This window comes from Idiotropiscis lumnitzeri, chromosome 6 (assembly GCF_059441095.1).
Source record: "Idiotropiscis lumnitzeri isolate Australia: NSW breed Sydney's pygmy pipehorse chromosome 6, RoL_Ilum_1.0, whole genome shotgun sequence".
NCBI classification, from domain to species: domain Eukaryota; kingdom Metazoa; phylum Chordata; class Actinopteri; order Syngnathiformes; family Syngnathidae; genus Idiotropiscis; species Idiotropiscis lumnitzeri.
Genome location: NC_142396.1, coordinates 13,791,166 through 13,810,022, shown reverse-complemented (window position 1 = coordinate 13,810,022; position 18,857 = coordinate 13,791,166). Strand labels below are relative to the sequence as shown.

At 39.5% G+C, this 18,857-nt stretch overlaps 1 protein-coding gene across 17 annotated transcripts in view; it reads left to right on the top strand.

Annotated features, from left to right (window-relative positions):
- Positions 1–17,254, top strand: part of mical3a (microtubule associated monooxygenase, calponin and LIM domain containing 3a) — a 74,977-nt gene extending 57,723 nt beyond the window's left edge. For 13 of the 17 annotated variants that reach the window (XM_088299137.1, XM_088299142.1, XM_088299145.1 and 10 more), the window contains 6 exons: positions 311–404; positions 1,632–1,682; positions 2,738–2,788; positions 11,447–11,546; positions 13,282–13,355; positions 14,582–17,254. In XM_088299137.1, the coding sequence (XP_088155263.1) occupies positions 311–404; positions 1,632–1,682; positions 2,738–2,788; positions 11,447–11,546; positions 13,282–13,355; positions 14,582–14,766 (555 nt within the window). In that variant the 3' untranslated portion in view covers positions 14,767–17,254. Of the gene's footprint in view, positions 1–310; positions 405–1,631; positions 1,683–2,737; positions 2,789–7,805; positions 7,905–11,446; positions 11,547–13,281; positions 13,356–14,581 lie in introns of all 17 variants that reach the window. The other 4 variants (XM_088299148.1, XM_088299140.1, XM_088299154.1 and 1 more) reach the window with 3 other exon arrangements.
- The last annotated feature ends 1,603 nt before the right edge of the window (positions 17,255–18,857 follow it).

Sequence of the window (18,857 nt, the reverse complement as noted above, 5' to 3'; positions counted from 1 at the left end):
TATCCACTATACTGTATATGTAAATGAGAAAGTCAATGCACTGGATGAGGAAGCTGTTAATCGGCCATCTATTGGACTTACAATTTGTAGTACTAGTAGTAGTAGTAGTACTCGTAGCAGCTTTTTCAGTGAGCTCAATTGTGGCAATCTACAACTATTCATTTTTAAGAGAGAATTGCAAATGCGGTGGCATTTTTGAGGCGATCTTGATAGTTGCATATTTGTTAGAACTTTTAAAGATGTAGTTGGTTATTTGTTGTTACATTTTAGTGGGCATTTGATCCCAAATTTGTCATTTCCTCACCATTAGATTATCCAGAGGCAACTGGAGCAGGTGGAAGAGAAGCAGAGGCAGCTAGAGGAAAGAGGCGTGGCTGTGGAAAAGGCATTGCGAGGAGAAGCAGGTACCACACTCTTTGCCCTTTCTTTCTTTTTTTAAAAACTCTATGTGGCAGAGTACCTCACAAATCTTACTGCTTCAATATAAAATGTATGATCCGGGAATTTTGTGACATTCAAACGTGGCCGTGTTATAGCTGTTTTTTATTGCAACTGCTTCAAGGCTAGCCTCCCCTTTGAGAATGCATCGTGTCATAATTTGATGCTTATTTGCATTTGGCTATTTCTCAAGCTACAAAAGCAATAATAAACAGAATATTGATGAATACGGTGATGTTAACTAGATTTGAAAAACAAAAGAGCTGTCCCTGTGAGATCATTTGGATCTTGTTCAAGCATTTCATTTTTCTGTGCAACAAAGGCAATTAAATGTTGTTTCTCTTAAGCAATAAACATTATTGATAAGGGGCCAATGCAGGTACTGTAAACAACAACCTGTTAGTGAATCAGCACCACTGTTCATTATGTAGTGCAGTTTCATGAACATTAAAATGCCCACATTATTTACAAGATACTCGTTATGGGAGTGTGTTACGAAGGTCCTCTATCTTACGGTTGTCATGGATATGCCGACGTAATTAATTGTGATGACTAATCATTGCAATAGAAGCTTCTAACAATCAGAGGCAAGTATATATGATACTGTGCAAACGACTTGGGCCACAAGGAGCATTTTTTTTTTTTACCATCAGTTTCGTCTATTTGACATTATTAAACCAGTATCATAGTGGACTGATACATTTAGCATTAATAAGCGAAAAACAAAACTGTTTCCACAAAAGGTAGATTGGTGGTGCTTGGGACAAGGGCGAAAAGAAATTGGCATCAATCAGAACAATACAGGAATGTGATTATACGTACAATATAAGTGCCAAGCATCGACGCAATCCAGCTACCTCCCACAATCATAACGGCACCTCCCGCATTTTCATAGCCCGCTAAGTAATGAATAAAGGGACAATCAAACAAGAAGATGATTGTTTTCCATTTGATTATGTTTATACCAGGCAGATGTATGTGCTTTTCTAAGTGACATTCTTGATATGTACAATAAGGTCAGTATGGGATTGCTAAAAATGCAAATCTAATGGTGGACTCAAAAGTCTGCAATGTATTGTATATTTATTGAACGGAAGGTTTATTTATTTGTATTATCGTCACGTAACTAAGTGCATCCCGCCCAATCAGTTGTTTCTCTACTGTAACATGTTTGCCACTCTACTTTCTTGAAGGAATGTACAAAGGTACTTATACATTACCCAAACAGCACAAAAGAAGATCAGGTATTAGATTTACTAAAGTTTCTCTTCATATGAATGACATGTGACACTGTTACATTGGCTCCATCTGTGGTGACGCACTGTAACAGTTCTCCATCTTTGAACATTGTAATTTGTCTCTAACGTCCGCCATCGTTAGAAGAGCTGCATGCACTCAGGAGAATGTGTGTCCTGACAACACGTGTGTGTGTGTTTGTTCTGGATGCATGTCGTCTCCTTCACTATCACCCAGCGAGGACCGTTTCTATGATTCTGATCTGTTCTGACGGTCAGCGCTATGTGATGGAACTCAAATTCTGATATGTTTATAAAATTATAAGCAACATATTTTCTACAAAGATTTGTTTAGCACAACTAAGTGCTGCAGCAAAGATAGCCCTTGCATTAAATTGTGTTACAGCAATGTTGGATTTTTGTGTTGAATGTACAATATAAATGGACGTATTGGGCTATCTGGCCCATGTTTATGCACTACATCACTGTCATGCTGGAAAGGAAAAGGGCCTTCCTGAAACTGTTCCCACAGCATTGGAAATTAGCTTTGTAAAATAAAAAGTTGCAGGGAACTAAGGTGGTCTTACCCAAACCCAGATTTTTTTAATTTTATTTTTTAATGAGGTCTGTCCCAATACCTCTGCACTGTATCCTGTTGTACTCAAAGATCCCATTTGAGACCCAGATGCTCTTTTGGTGAGAATTAATCAAGTATTCAATCATTGCATCTTAAAAAGAATCGTCTATACTTGGCTGTCTTAAATAATCTTATTTGATTGGATGACACAAAATAGCCATAAAAGTCCAAATGAAGGAGCCTGAGCCAGTTCTCAAGCAATATAGCAAATCTATAAAGCAGTATGATTATTTTGATAACTGTCATGTACTCATGATCATAAGTTATTTGTGCTGGGCACTGTGGTGAGTACAGAAGGATGTCTTTGAGTGTCCCTGCAGGTTGACGTGTACCTATGTGTGTCCATGCATGCTCATTTTAGGATGTGTGCCCGTTGATGGGCAGTGTGAAATAACTCATATGTCTTAATATATCCCTGTCATTGTAGACTATTGGGGAGATTCTAATTACAGTGAAATCCTGGACTTACATCTGGGCGGTATGTATTTGCAATCTGTCGCTTTCAGACTAACCTAATGGCTAACTGAATCTCTCCCCACCTTACCTTTTGTTTTCCTTGGAGCTTTGTACCCATCTACCTCCATTGACTGGCTGGCTGGCTGGCTGATTGGTTTTAGCGTCATTACAAAGCCTCCTCCATTCCACTTGTCCGTAAACTCTGGCCTTCTCCGCACCAACACGAGATCAGACCAATAAGATTGACTCTGACTTCTGTAAACCGATGAATGATGGATTTTTGCACGCTCTGTCGGCGACATTAATTGTAGATTGGGTTACAGTGGTTTAGAACATCACAGAGCATAAAGCGCATATTTGCTGCTAATATTTTGCCCCTCTTACATCTAAAAGAAGATACAGTGCAATTCTGAACCACTGTGAACTACAACCAGAATAAGAAAGATATAGAGGTTAACCATATTTGAGTTACAAACTGGTAGTACTACTACTGTATGAGCAGGAACAAACAAAAAAATAATCTTCTTCACACATGCATGCATGTGAAAAAGTAAAGACTAGCACAATGACTCAAATACTATAATCCAAAACATTATATTCAGATATTGTAGGTGTGACTGTCACCATATATATTATTAATCCATGGAAAAAAACATAATCAGCAACAGAATAATCTCACGGATTACCTGTATACGATATATCCGCTTTGAAACAAATGAAAGAGTCTCACGCAATGCTGGCTGTCATCATTTTCATGCTCTCTTTAATTGGCACAATCCTTCTTCATGCAAATGAGTTGTTGCCTGTAAAACTGTTCCCAACAAACCAAACTTCAATATTTACTTTAATTCTGATGAGTGAAAACTAAAATATAGACAATGTAAAATATACTGCAAATATCACATGACCTTGATTGTGCGCAGGGATGGGGAAACATTCAGAGTGTGGCTTGCGTCCTTCCATTAGAAACAAATGTGTTGTTTGTCCCATTAACTGTGTCCCGCAGTGTAAATAATACCTGCGCCTTGTTAACATTCCTAATAGCTTCAAAGCTTCTATTATCTGCTGTAGTTGTGTCCCATCATTCTTCCCTGATTTTTTTTTTTTTGTTCTCATACCTGCTCAGTTGTTGCTCCCGTAGTATTAATACGCAGTGTGTGCCCAATGTCAAAGCAACCCCGCAACCTGTAGTCGTATGTGTGATTAGTCCGTAGTAACCAAGTTGGTCATTTTAAATGCAGTCTTGTCTGAATATGAGGTCAGATTTCGGCCCTTGAATTCTCTGTAAGAAGTATGTCTTATTTAGAAAGGCTGTTGGTGAGCATTATTCCCTCTAAGTTGCGCTGTGAGCAATTGCGCACTGTTCTCACCCTCTCAGCACAAATAGCAGCGCTGGCACGCCCCACACGCACACACATTATATACGCTCATTCATTCCTCCGCAGTTGAATCTCCAAACAGGACAACACACTATTCCCACTTTCCTGATAATTTCAGTAGCCCAACCGAGGGCGCACACTCTGTTGTTTTACTATCGTCTGAAGCACACATATACACTCACACTAGTACAGACGAGAAAGGGACCGCTCTATGCAGTAAGTCCTAATATGGGTGTAGTTTACAAACCCCTTAAATGAGTCTGTTTCGTGTGTTTTAGTAGATGGCATGTTTTCAATTATTTATGAGTGCAGAATGTGGGGCCGAATTGAAACTCAGGCTTAATAAATTATACTTAAGATGACGTTAACATTTTTTTTAAATAACTAACTAGGGCTGATTTTTTTTTTGTGTCACAAATCTCTCTAAAAAGATTTGTTCTATTTTTGTATTTATATGTTTTTGTAACATCTACTTCGGATAACTTGTCATGATGTCAGGTTTTGGACAGGTGTAGTACTGGTTTGGCCGCCATGTGCATGTCTCATATTGCTCACTGTGGTCCAAGGGATGCTCAGGGAGTTTGTTTGAATGTTCAGACGTATGGAAAATTAGAGGGAACATTGTTCGTTGAGGCTGTGTATGCGTCACCACAATTTTAAGAAGAAGGCTCATGACTTCTCTTTGTTTTGGCTTGTTGCTTGTTTTTACTCACCCATGACATAAATTGCTTGGGGCATGGATATAACGATGAACTCACTTCGAACAATACTTTTCCTCCATAGACTCACGTTCCACAAACTTACAAGAGCTGTATAAAAAAAGGCTTTACTTTTTACAAAGGTAGTAACGGAGGTTTTGACTCAGCCTCTCAGATGGGTCGTCGTAGGAGAATGTTTGCTGCTGTGGTTATGGTTTGTTGTGGTGAATTCTCTGCATGCAAGGTCAAATGATCAGAAAATCCTCTCAGTATGACATAGCCCTCTGAAAGTGGAAGTTTGTATACTGTCCATACTATAGCTGTTGTATTGAATCTTGTCACTGTGCAGACATCCGTCCTTATTTTTAAACTTTTTACCGTGAAGGAATACTGTACATGTTCTTTCATGTTTGTTTTCTAACTTGTTATTTGGAGAATTGCAACTATGGAATCTTTCTGAATCATTGGGGTTTTGTATTTCCTTTTCTTGACTCTGGCCAATACTCCCTGCTTCTCTTGTTAGCTTTGAATTCATAATTCAGCACATTGAGTCTCATGTCTATCTTGGTGCAGTTGTTTACAATTTTTGTAGCCAGTACGTCTCATATTTTGGACAAGATGAGTTGATTGTCCTGTTAAGAAATAATGACATCAAATATACGTTGTTAGCCAATGTACATATTTGCAGTTGTGATATTATATTAATGAGTAAACAACTGAGGTCAGACTTGAGATGAGCTCAAAGCGTCGCTTCTTCATAAACCCCTATATCAAACTGCACATAGAGGAAAGCCAAGGATATCTATTTCCAAGAAAGAGTCAATTGTTACTAAGTTCATTTGTGCTAATTAACCTGTGCTTTGGGAGATTTCGGCACAAAACCCACCACTGCCACCAATGTAGCATGCCGCGTAGACGGTGTTGAGGCTTTTCAAAGGACAGAAGCACTCAGGAAATTGTACTCTTTCGAAGCAAATCTGCTGGACCCTTTTACTCAACACAATTCTCGGTGCTACACTCGCTTGTTAACCCTCGTTGCGACTTCATAACCATCACTGTGTGACCGTTCACTTTCACGCTTCGTTCTTCACATACAGCCAGTCCAGCAGGGTTTCCACACGTTCTTGAAAGCTTGGAGATCACACCCGGGGCACCAGCTTTGAACCACGATGGAAGGTACAACTGAGGCTGGCATCTGTTATTCCGTTTCTGGGAAGAGTGGAAGTAACACCCAGTGAGGCGTAACGCGTCTACCAAATTCACAGACACGCTGAACTAGACCATTGCCACGGACAGGCGTAACACGGCCACAAAGACGCTATGCTAGCACGAAAATGAAGCTGCGCCCATTTTTACGCCAAATGCACAGGTGCCAGTCGACCAAAACAGTCTTACTGGGCCACGTTAGTCTTCATATTTGCTCGATTGTCTGACAGCACAAACTGAAAATATGTGAATTGAGAAAAACGTCATTAGGAAGGAAGTTCTTTTGAAATGGTCTGTGTGCAAAGAGAGCAGAGTTCTGACTTTTCATGCTTGTATGTTTTTTCGCCTCTGGGCTAGTCAACCTGGCTGGGGCGGTGCTATGGGTGTTAGCATAGGGTCTGGCCTCCCTTCAACCCTTCATCAGCGGCTCATTAGTCGATCAGCTGTATGACATCTTGATTTACTCAGCAATCAAAGTAATTTAGATGTCCTGTCCTGGGAAAAGATGTTGTCATGCTCGCCACCGATTCAATTACGCAAATGACGGATGTGAAGATTCAGTATCAGTGCCGACTCAAGACGGTTTCATTGGTACACTGTGACGTGTTTGATAATTTAATTGGTTGGATGTGACGAGTTCATCAGTAAATCTATTGGCAGCATGACACTCGTAAAAATCCATAACTTAACCGTGTCAAATTTAAAGTTGCAGCTTTTAAAGCATGGGGAAAAGTTTGTTATGGTTTATAATCCGGAAATGACAAGAATACTAATGTTCACATTTACATGGCGGTCAAGAATGGCTGTATTGATCCGTTTATAATATTTTATCAGCATAGCATACTTACAGTAGCAATCATGACGAGAAAATTGAGAAAGTCATCAAATGTCACATATTAAGAATAATAATAATAATAAATCTGCTTTCACCAAAGTTATTTTCTGTTGCAATACTTGTACTTTTACTCAACTATCACTTGTACGTTCGTTATACGCTGATTGTCCCCAGCATTTTTTTTTTTATTGATGGACACACCTTTACCACATTTCCAGCATGTTTGATGATTTTTATGTTCGCTGTAGTTTAGGTTTACAATGTGTTTTTTTTTTAATGTGTTTCACACTGATCGGTTTATTGCAGTGACAGTAAGCTTGCGTTGACGGTTTCTATTCGATCTGTGTGTTGCAATCACATTAAGAGGTATTCGATAAGCATCCAATTTTTATGCACATTTTGAAGAGGCCTGATTCCCATCTGAGGATACAGTATAGACTTTTTTTTTTCCTCTTTACGCTCTCATGATGTTGGAATTGTCACTTGAACCATGCGGTGTAAATCTATCCTATTAAGCTTTTTGTTTTGAATTGCAAGCCTTTTTATTTCATGGTATCCTCAAATGAAGACTGTGATGGCCTAATGGAAGTATAAGGAAAGCGCTACCAGTGCATCAGAAAAGCTTTTTCTTCCAGGTTGATTTCCTATTTTTACTCCCACTTTATTCATCCCTCATACCACAAAGGTGATCACTCCCACCTTCTCCTCCTAGGTGATTTGTCTTCTTCCTATCTCACTGTTCCTGCCCTCCTTTGATTTTTCTCCTCCATGGTTTTCTCTTCTCTTCTCATCACACTGTGTCCCCTCCCCCTCCCACACCTTGTGTCCCCTATTGTTTCTTGCTGTAACATCTCTGCTTTTCTTCTGTATCATTTCTACCATCCCTTCTCTATTCCGCATCAATATCCCTGTCTGTGTCAGTCCCTCGTTCCCTTTCCCCCTGTCTTGTGGAAGTTGAGCCCTTTGTGGGGATGCACCGTCGGAGAACTCTCCCCTTCTGCCTCTGCTGTTCCCCTGAAGGTAACCTAACCTCGCCGCCTCTGCTTGTCGGGTGTGGCAGGTTACCATGGCAACCACAGGGGTTCTCCAGAACTGGGCTTTTTACTTGACCCCCTCCCTCATCTTCTTGCGCTTTCCCCCTCGTTTTTCTATACCAGCTCAGTAAATTCCCCCCTCCCAAAGTTAATTTAAAGGGGAACTACTCTGCTGTGACGATTTTGAACCTACTGCATGTTGTGTTTGCAAATTCAAAAAGTTGAATAGTTCATTGTAGTGACTACCATTTGCCATTTTAAGATAACTCATAAATATTTACGTCTAAAAAAACAAAGTTTATGATTCAGGTTTGTGAACCTTGCATGGTGTGAAGTTGTGTTTTAAATATTGGAGTCCTGCATAAAACAAGTTTGAGACGATAATCAATCATCTAGTTTGTTCTTGTGGTTAACGCCTGCCAATGGAGATTTTGCCTGGGTTTCGTGTGTGGTCTGATTGAGTTTTGCTTTACTTTTACGTTCTTTGAGGGCTCTCCTGTGTTTGGAACCTTGGGCCGAGGGCTGGTGGTGGTGGAGATGGTGGAAAGAAATATGTTGAACTCATAATTAGGTGGTCTTCAAAAAAACAACAGCAACATCAACTGCAGCCTCATGTCTTTAGTTACCCCTTCACCTCTATCTACAACATACTCCTCCCCACACCTACACCAACTTCATCTTCTCATTGAAATATGTCATGCGGCTTTGAGTGTTTCACTGAAACCTATTGGATCAACTACCTGTTGCCAAGCAGTAGTTATTTTTTTAGCATACTCTGTAGAAAGTCTGAATCTCTGCAAAATATACTTGACATGCTTCCTTCTCGCCAGACCTAAATAGTGCAGTGTAAATCCGACCATAAGAGTGAGTCACTTGCATTTGAAAAAAGCAACACTATCATTGTATTAATTCTGAGATGCACATTTACAAAATGTGCCAAAATTGTTGCATTTTTTTTTAGCTGCTACAAGTATTGAAAGCAAATTGGACATTAAATCTTCTGGACCCATGTGGCCCAATTGGGAAACCTATCATGAAAGTGGAAGCAGAAAATCACATTTGCGTTGCATATCGTCAAATCCGAATCAGACATCAATCATAAGGAGATTACCCCAGTCAGTGACTGCAGTGTTAGTGGACCGATGGAAGTCTATACAGTGTTCCCTCAGTTTTTGCGGGTGATGTGTTCCATGATCCGCGTGATAGGTGAATTTCTGCAAATTAGAGGTTGCCTTTTTTGCGGGGTAGGGGGCGGTTACACCTCTACTGAGCCATTATGAATCCCCCCCCCGTTCTTAACACTTGTTACACTTAATAAATTAAACTTTAAAATTGCGACTAAATACCAGCGCTGTAAATCCTTGTACTTCTACCGGAAGTTCTTATTACTCAACTTCCATTAGAAGACAAAGAATATGAAGATGACCAACACCATTTTGCATACTACAGTCAATGGGCCCTTCACTGAAGGCACCTTCCGGTAGCGCTTCATTCAATTTAATTTAATTTAATTCAAACACATAGTATGATTCTGTGTGTGGAACCCATTAAATTGAATGAAGCGCTACAGGAAGGTGCCTTCAGTGAAGGGCCCATTGACTGTAGTATGCAAAATGGTGTTTGGTGTTGCCCACTCAGCATCCCCATCAGCGGCCTCTTCTCAAGGATTCTCATTTTTTCACCTGATAGCGTTTTTGGGTTTTTCCCTTGCCCTTGTGGGGGTAAAGTTAGATCAGGGGATGCCATTATTTTTCAACTGTGGGTATGTGAAGCCCTTTGAGACTTTTTCTGTGATTAAGGGCTACATAAATCCGACAAGAACAGTAGTCATGGCAACCAGCTTTCGGTTCCCACAACAAGGATTTGCAGCACCCAAAGGTGCATTACCGTAGCAGGATTCTACTTTTGGTTTACCAATGCAACAAGGGATTCTGGTTAAGGTAAGCCATTTCAAATGAAAAAGAAAACTTTCATGCAGGTATAAAGCAGACGTTTTGTGTCCTCGTGTGCTGCCGTAGGCAACGTGTGCTCCACTCACATTTTCTGAATACAGTATATAATCGGCAGCTCCTGCTTCATCTGTTTACTTTCCTTGTACTGCCTGCACTGGGCTCTGTTATTGGGGCAGTCTAAATAACTGAACATCACGTTTGAACAATATCCTGCGTTTTCGAACAGTCTGAGTGAAGTAGTATGCTTGGAGCGTATTTCCATATCAGCCCAAGATGAGCAAACGCGGATTTTGGGGACGTCAGGTCTTGGCTAATACGACTGAGAAGGAAGAAATATTGCAAAATGTTGACGCTATTGTCACAATTGAAAAACCCGTGATAGACTGAAGCTGCAATAATCAAACCGCAAAATAGCGAGGGAACACTGTATTGTTATTGTGAGCCAGACTTCATTGAAATGCCTCTATTGATAGACTGGCGTAGAACCAAACGATACTCTGTGGAATTACAGCAAAAGCACATTGACAGATGAAATTCTTTGTGCATATTTTTAACCAAAGGACGGAGAATCGGTCCTGGTCAAACTAAACTGTATGTACGGGCTATAATAATGGACAGTACCTATCACATTTATCAGACTGCATAAATATAAGATTGAGCCCATTTTGAACGGCCGTGATCATTTCAAACTGAAGCATGGTCAAGCAAGACGATCTCCATTTAAATTAATAAAAGTCAATGACTATAACGTGCCATCCTAATCAAGATTTTAAAAAAAAAAGTAATTTGGTGTTTGATATCTGCAGTCTAAATATACACTGCTCACAAAGCATATTTGAATGCCATCTGGGAACTGTTTTGCAGTATGCCGGATTTACATACATTCGCAAGGTTCAGAAGTCTTGTTTCCTTTTAAACTGTTCTACTTTGATAGGATTTGAATTCTTTAATTTCAGATGGTGGGTCATTAGCTGGGTAGGGAAGGATTGTTATTTTTTTTTTCTTTTTCTTTTTTATATTTAATTCCTTGTTTACATTTTATATATATATATATATATATATATATATATATATATTTTATTATTTATTTATTTATCTTTGGTTTAGGGATTTTGCTGCTTTCGGGTTTTTTTTGGCTTGTATTTGGTCGCCCAACACGCACACGCACACATGCAAACACTCCTGCATCCCTTGTCACTTTGTACTGCATTGAACCAACATGAGACTGAATAATGGTTACCACCAAAAGAACAGTCTGATCTGTGTTAAGCAAATGGATCTTTACAACGGATTTTTCTTTCCAACTTTTAAGTATGTTTGTAAGTGTGTTTGAAAGTTGTTTGTATGTTCACTTCCCTGAAGTCAAAACCACCACACCATCTTTATGTGACTCTAGGAAGTATTTACCAACTTCCCACATTGGTGTCGAGTCCATCCTTCCACCTCACCATCCCTCAACAAGGACATCCCGCCTTGGCTGTGATTGCATTACCCAGTGTCGATCCCTGAGTGTCTTTGTATGTCCTCTCTGATGTCTCGCATCTCACTGCCATACTCTTGCAACTCTTTTCTCCAGGCATGGGCAAGAAGGACGATCCCAAACTTATGCAAGAGTGGTTCAAGCTGGTGCAGGAGAAGAATGCCCTAGTCCGCTATGAATCTGAACTAATGATATTGTAAGTGAGATACTTATCAACCTTTCATGTTGGATTCTCTTGAACACTCTGCATGAATTGATCGAAGTGGCTGCAGCACTTTTTGATATTGTCCACTTCCTTTAAATTATGTTTTACCGCAATACCTACAAAACTTGAATAGGGGAGAAAATGGTCCACTATGTTTTGGGACGAGATCATATACTTTATATCTTCCCAAACTGCATGCCATGTCAGACCGTAGACAGCCTGTAAACTTGTAGAGTGATGTCTCGCCTGGTCCAAGACACAGAACAATATTATCTTGTGGTCTGACAGCGCAAACGTGGTGTCCAAAAAAAAAAAAAACTCTTGTAGTCTCAGAAGGCCATTATGTACATGTCATCACGACGTGCCGTCGTCTGGCGCGCAATGGTGCCTGCTGATGAGACCTACTCTTCGTCCGGCTTCCACGCCTTGCCCTCAGAGACATCTCCAAATTTAAGCATTTAAGTAAGCACAGAAAAAGAAACCGGTTATGGTAGTTAATTATTTATTTTGTTACGTGGCTTTTATATAATTGTGTTGCCTTTATTCAAAGTGTTCCTGAACCTTCCAGCAATACAGTGAGATCTTTCACACGATATTGCAATACAAATCGACCCGTGATATCAATACAGCTATAAAACCAAAACATGGGCTTTTGGTATCATTAGCAGCTTTGTCTGATGAAAACGTAATTTTGTTCGGGAAAAAAGTTGACGACCCTTGTTTTGCACCTAGTGAACTCGTGCAGTGTGTTAGGCCTGAAGGAATAATTTTTTTAGGTTCGAACAGGGCAATACAACAGATTACACTTATCACTTGTGACATGCGCTTTGACGCAAATGACTTGGAGGGGAAAAAAGTTTTAGTTTTGGCTTATCAAATTCACTTTCAAAATGGGAGAGAGAAAATAAAAAATAAGGACGTTTTAACACAGTTTTGGATGAGCGTAATGGCCTGCCGTGCCTTGCTATTAGAACATTTCAAGACTTTAAGTCTTTAGCGGCAGTTGAGTTCCCGCCATGCAAACATCAACCAGGAATTTCCAAGGATACTGAACTTCTCAAACACAGGTTGCTCACTTGAAAGACAAGTTGCTCTACTTTTGACCACCCATCAACATGTATGAGTGAGAAGATACTCATGACAAAAACATTTGGGGGTACACAAGCCAAAAAAGGTTGGCAACCACTGGTTTAGTGTGTTTTATAAATCAACTTTAATACATTTAGTGTCATTTTTCATGGTGGAATGATATCACGTTGTTTACACAGATGATGTAGCTAAATACAGTTACCACCAAGATGAAGTATTGTTATGTTATCCACGTTTAATTGGAGGTAATTATTTCCTGACGACCATCAACATGACCTTTTGCAAGCACTGAACCGTAAATTGTTATTAGGTCTAACCTTTTGGTTCAAAGTCCCCAAAGTATGAATTGAATTTCACAATGATTTAATTTATTTTATCTTAGTTTGAACTTAGGGGAGATCATAAAACCACATGAGGTTTTGGTTATGGCTGTTATTTTATCTCATCGCATCTAATTGCATCAGTCTAACAGTGCAGTAAAATGGTACCATATTTTAATTTGGCTATATCACTGCAATTATTTTTTCAAACAATATATTCGGGTAAGGCACTCTGGAAGGCTAAAAGTTCAAAGCTACTTACGTTATCAGTGTTGATCAAAGTTCTTCTGTTCTTTTTTTTTTTTTTTTCTTTCAAGTGCCAGAGAATTGGAGCTAGAAGACCGTCAGAGCCGACTGCAGCAGGAACTAAGGGAGCGAATGGCTGTAGAAGGTGAGTTTGTGGCAGATTCCACAGCCCCCAAGACTGTGAGTGCCCCTCCAATGTAAATATAATAAACAACTCTCTGTACATGGCACTGTAACACACGGAAATGTGTCTTAAATTTTCCAACTCTTGGAATAATAATATTGCGTAAACTAACATGATTAAACATCTCCGGATTGATACACGGTGTAGAAGTAAAGGAGTTCCTTTTCTTTACTTGTTCTGGCGTTAGCTGACTCCCAGGCTCAGCATTGCACTGAAGTCACAATCGGGTATAACCATAAAATGTCCTTTGGCACAAAATGAGCCCGCTTTCAAGTTGAAGTAGTCCTAAGACATTTGGTCAACTGTAATGCATGCACCTCATGAGAGTATTAATTCGTGACACTTACATTGCATCAACAATGAGTTAAGGATAATTTAACTGTATTAATGCGACTGCTGTGGGGTAGCGTCTTCCGCAAATATGTATTTACGGGACTGCTAGAAGAGCATGGTTTTAAACCAAACAAAATGCACATTATTGGACATTGTAATGTATGTGAAAACAGTGGACATGAATTCCTTCAAAATTCATTCTACTGGACCAGATATTTTAAATTGTATTTTTCCTCTTGTTCATTTTTTTTTTTTTTTTAAATCTCAAATCCAGTTAGCTATTTTTCTTATGATTAGGAAATGATCAATAGCGACTGTTCGGAAAATATATCCATCTTTAATTTGAAATACCAACATGGGCCAAAATATTATCTCCTTCTTCAGGTTAAAGTTATATATGTGTATCAGAGTTTTTAATGCTTTGGCTTATCACCAAATATCACAAAGATGTGCATTTCATTGGTTTTGTAACGTTCGTATAACATGGGGACGGTTGACAATGATGGAGCAGCGTACCACTTCTAAAATAAAAGCTGTCACTCAAGTAACAACAAAGGAGGAAGGGGCGAAAATTCTGCCCACTTGTGTAAAGTATTTGTGCAATTATAGTGGGTAGAGTGTGGGTGTTGAACCCTTTCACTGGCATAAGTGTGGGTGTTGAGAAACATAGCCCCGACGGGTGCGAGACCCTTGCCAAGTAGCATACATTGTGGGCATTCACGCATTGGTAGTTACATTTGTAAATGCAGACCTTTTTTTTAATTTTATTTATTTATTTATTTCTAAATCTAACTTTTACTGTTGGCCAGTGTGCATTCTCTCCGTGATGACTCATTTGCCTTGCTCTTTTACAGACCATCTAAAGACAGAGAAGGAGCTTGCACAGGAAAAGCAGATCTTAAATGAGATGCTAGATGTTGTGGAGCAGCGCGATGCCCTGGTTGCTCTCCTGGAAGAGCAGAGGCTTCGAGAGAAAGAGGAAGACAAGGACCTGGAGGCTGTGATGCTCTCTAAAGGCTTCAACCTTAATTGGGTTTAACAAGGGTGAACTAATTGCTCCAGCAGGTCCAAGTATGAAATGAGCTCAAAGGTCTCAGCCTTCTTTGATCAGTATAGCGCATCGAACATGGAAAAAGGCGGCTCATCTGAATCTGCCACACCTGCAGCAGTGAATGTGTAAAGGTTCCAGACGAACACGCACTCGCGCACACGTGGCTGCTACTGGGATTGGTTGACGCAGCCGGCAGTGTTTACACATCCTCAACCCACAGGCAGTTCTAGTTAATAATCGCTTTTCAGGTTTGTACTGTCACCGTGGGTAGAAAGACAGCACATTTGCAATTTATCATTACAGCCTTGAAGTGCTGGCACCTGTTGGCAGCGTGTTGTTTGATCCGGAATGATTGAAAGGGAATATTGCAGTCTGGTCCTGCTGATGTAAAGGAAATGTAAAGGATTGTCTTTTGTAAATAAGTTGTGTAGATGCAGAAACAATTTACTGCAGATAGAGATCCCCCGCCTGGGAAGGCTTTTAAAGCTGCCTTCCTCCCCACTGACACACTGACTTCTTCCTGAGGAATCAGAGACAAAATCCCTTTTTAACATTGTGTTTCGTGGGTCCTCACTAAGAGTCCTTCAAATATGCGCTTTAATATATTTATGATCTTTTATCAAACATTGCATTCACACTCGATAGTTTTCACGATGTATAGTTGACTTGTGGATGAGCGACACGTGCCCAGAAGCAATTGCAATGGCGACAATTGTGCTACGTTGCAGGTGGCAACAACAGCGCCGTTTCAGGACAATGGGGAGAAAACAGGATTGTTGTGACACAACGCCGGTTTGCACGGCAAATGTAACAAGCCGTCATTGCATCTTGTTTTGGTGCAAGAGTTGGCGTAGCGGATTAATTGCTGACAGCAAAATACAATCACACCTCTATTGAGCGTCCATATGCATGTCCACATGCGCTGACGCCTGGCAGGGGAGCTTCATTTGAGTGCCGGGGCATCAAATGTTCTACAGAGCTGCGCGGTGTTAGTGTTCCATCTGTGGAAATTCTTCAGCGAACATGCCAAACAATGAGTGTCCCCATTGTAATGTGACAACCTGGCACTGGCATCTATGTTAAACCGTGGGCCAAAACATTTAGCGCCTCTGGGACTCCCTCAGAAAACTTAGACTTAAATAGTGTAAACATAGGCAAACAAATGAAAACTGCAGTCATTATGAAATGTCTTTTATTCTGTTCCTGACTGCAAGGAAAAGAATAAGCTCATTTGCCACTTTATTAGGTACATAATAATAGAGCGTTTTAATTCACCATCCTCAAATTGCCTCTTCCCTTGTGTCTGCTGTTTATTGTCCCTGAAAGCAAATTTATTCTTTCCATTCGAACCATCCTGGAGAGGGAGTGCACAGTTGGGACTGGAGAGAACTCACAGTAACATTGGAAGACAGAAACGTGCAACCCCAAACTTAGGTGTTGAGAGTCAACAGGACTACATGGAGTGTGGCCCTGGTCTACCATGTCTGTAGAGATTTATTCTGTTCTTGATGTGCTTGTAAATGCGCTGAAAAACGCAGCTGGGTTTGGATGCATTATTTTGGTTTGTTTGATTTTTAAACAAATGCAGTGTGAACGTAATTTTTTTTTCGACGCGGATAGGGTGTTATGATTTTTTTTGGGTTTTTTTCAAGCTAGGCTACGTGTAGACAAGGCCTGGACTCATCGTTGTGGTTAACAAGTGATGAGTCCAAGGTTTCCCGCCAGCTATAGAATGGCTTGAGTTTCCCAGTGCCCTTGCAAAAGCAAATAACTGTAAGAAATGAATGAAAGGATGATTTCAGGGATTTTACGCTGTTTTACTTTTACATTTATTCATATGTACCTAATAAAATGTCATGGGAAAACGCTCAAGCGTTTCATGTGATCAACAGTGAAGGGCCCCACATATTGATTTGAAATTCACTGAGTCACACTGAAAGCTAATGTTTACAAATACTTGTCCATATCATGTCTCCCACAATAACAGATTTTCACGTACTTCAGCAAGTGGCAGTGTTCACAAATAACGATGCCTTTTTTTTATTTTTTTTTTATTCTATTCTTCAGCCTGGGTTTGTGTTTCAGTGGACATTGTTTTAAGGGTCTCTCAAAATGATTGAATTTGAGGTTCTGGAGGAATGCAAAAGCTGTGAATATTTTTGCATCAAATTGGAACATCAGTGAGAGGTGACTGACTTTTGGTCTCTGTTTTACAGCACATAGAGTACACATATGTATGTACTATGAGTTGAACCAAGGTTACACAATTCTTCGGTGTGTAGATTGTGAGTGTGATAAGTGTGACATGATTGTACTGATATTTATTAACGTGTGAAAACTGTATTATATGTAAAGAATAAGAATCCTGATTTTTAAACTTCTGTTGACACAATTTATGTAAATGCTTTGTGTAGCTGCTTACGTGTGTTGGATGTATGCTGCAAACAGCAATAAAACAATGCAGTTTTCTTTCTAATTTTTTCATGATTATGGTCACTCAAATTTGTGGTTTGGACATCACAGCTAAACATTCAGAGAAATTGCCATTTCGTTAACATTCTTTTCTTCCTTTGTTCTTGTGTGGTGTTAGTATTTTTCTTACTCTGCCCTTGCATCCACTAGAGCAGGTGTGGGAAAACTATGGCCCGGGGGCCACCTGTGGCCCGTTAAACGTTTTCATCCGGCCCGCCAAACTTGAAAAAAATTAAATGAATAAACCTTGTTAATGTTTTATTTCCTAAATACTGTGGTTTTTCAAAGACATATATTGTTGTAATACTTTTGTTCACTTTCATTTAAAATTAAATGTATTTTTTTTCTCCGATGAGGTGAGGTTACCTAAACACTACATCCATCTTCTCCTGGTCCGGCCCCTCTGTCAAATTTTAGAACCCATTGTGGCCCGCTAATCATAAAGTTTGCCCACCCTTGCACTAGAGTTTTGGCTAGTCAAGACAACACAATTTTCATGTAAACTTCTTTCCAGATATTTGTTCAACCCAATTACAAGGAATATGAAAAGCATAAAAAAGTTAACATTTGCCCTTTTCTTTGTTAGAACACATAAATTAATGTACAACTTTTTTTTGAAGTATAATTTAAATAAGAAAAAAGGCACATCGGTTATAATCCAGAGGAGTGAGTGGGAAAACACATTTACAAATGAAGCAAGGTGTTTCACAACTATTGATTTTTATTTATTTGGATTTTGACATAACTCCTTCAGATCAGATTACGTCACACAAATTGAAATTAGTTGGAATTTACAATAATGTTCCAACTTTGTGCGGGAGCAGGAGTGGAAGAAAACACTATCAGTCGCCCCACAAAGGAAGTAGAAAAAGTGAAGGTATAGAAGGGAACTACACTTTCCACACTTTTATTAACACGGGATGCAGTGGATCCAAGCCCTCTGAATGTAATATCAATGCATAGGGTGGGTGTAAAGCACGAGGTCATCGTAAAAGTCGATTCATGTTCTTCTCAGAACATGAGCCAAAGCCAATAACTTTCAGGTTGAAGGAATAATTGTTTCATTTTTCTTTTGATTAAAAACTGATCACTATAAAGTGACCAGACCCTCTTTTGATCTATTGGTAAACCTCAGAGGGTTTACTGTTAAGAACTTTTGCCTTTTGAAGATGGAATTATATTTGTTTTTATCATAAAATACAACCATGCGTTATCCGAGCCGCTTACCCCAATGGTCTTGGTGATAAATTCATGACAAAGTGCAAATGTTGTATGTAAAATCAAATAAATTTATTTGCTAGGCTATTGCTTGACGAGCATACCTTGAATATTATCCAGATGTAAATTTAGCGAATAACAACTGCGCAATATTACTGTATATTTACAATAGACAAACAATTAATCTCTCACAATAAACCCAATGGGAGGTACACAGCGAGAGAGAGAGAGCTTATTTTATTATCGCTTCCCTAGAGATGTAAATTCAGCAACAGGTTAATTATTCCAATTTCTCGTGGCGTAAGGGTGCATTGCTGACGATTTCCCCCTTTGTTGTTCAATTTGTATGGTAACCAACAATACAGAATAAACTTTCAACTACTCTATCC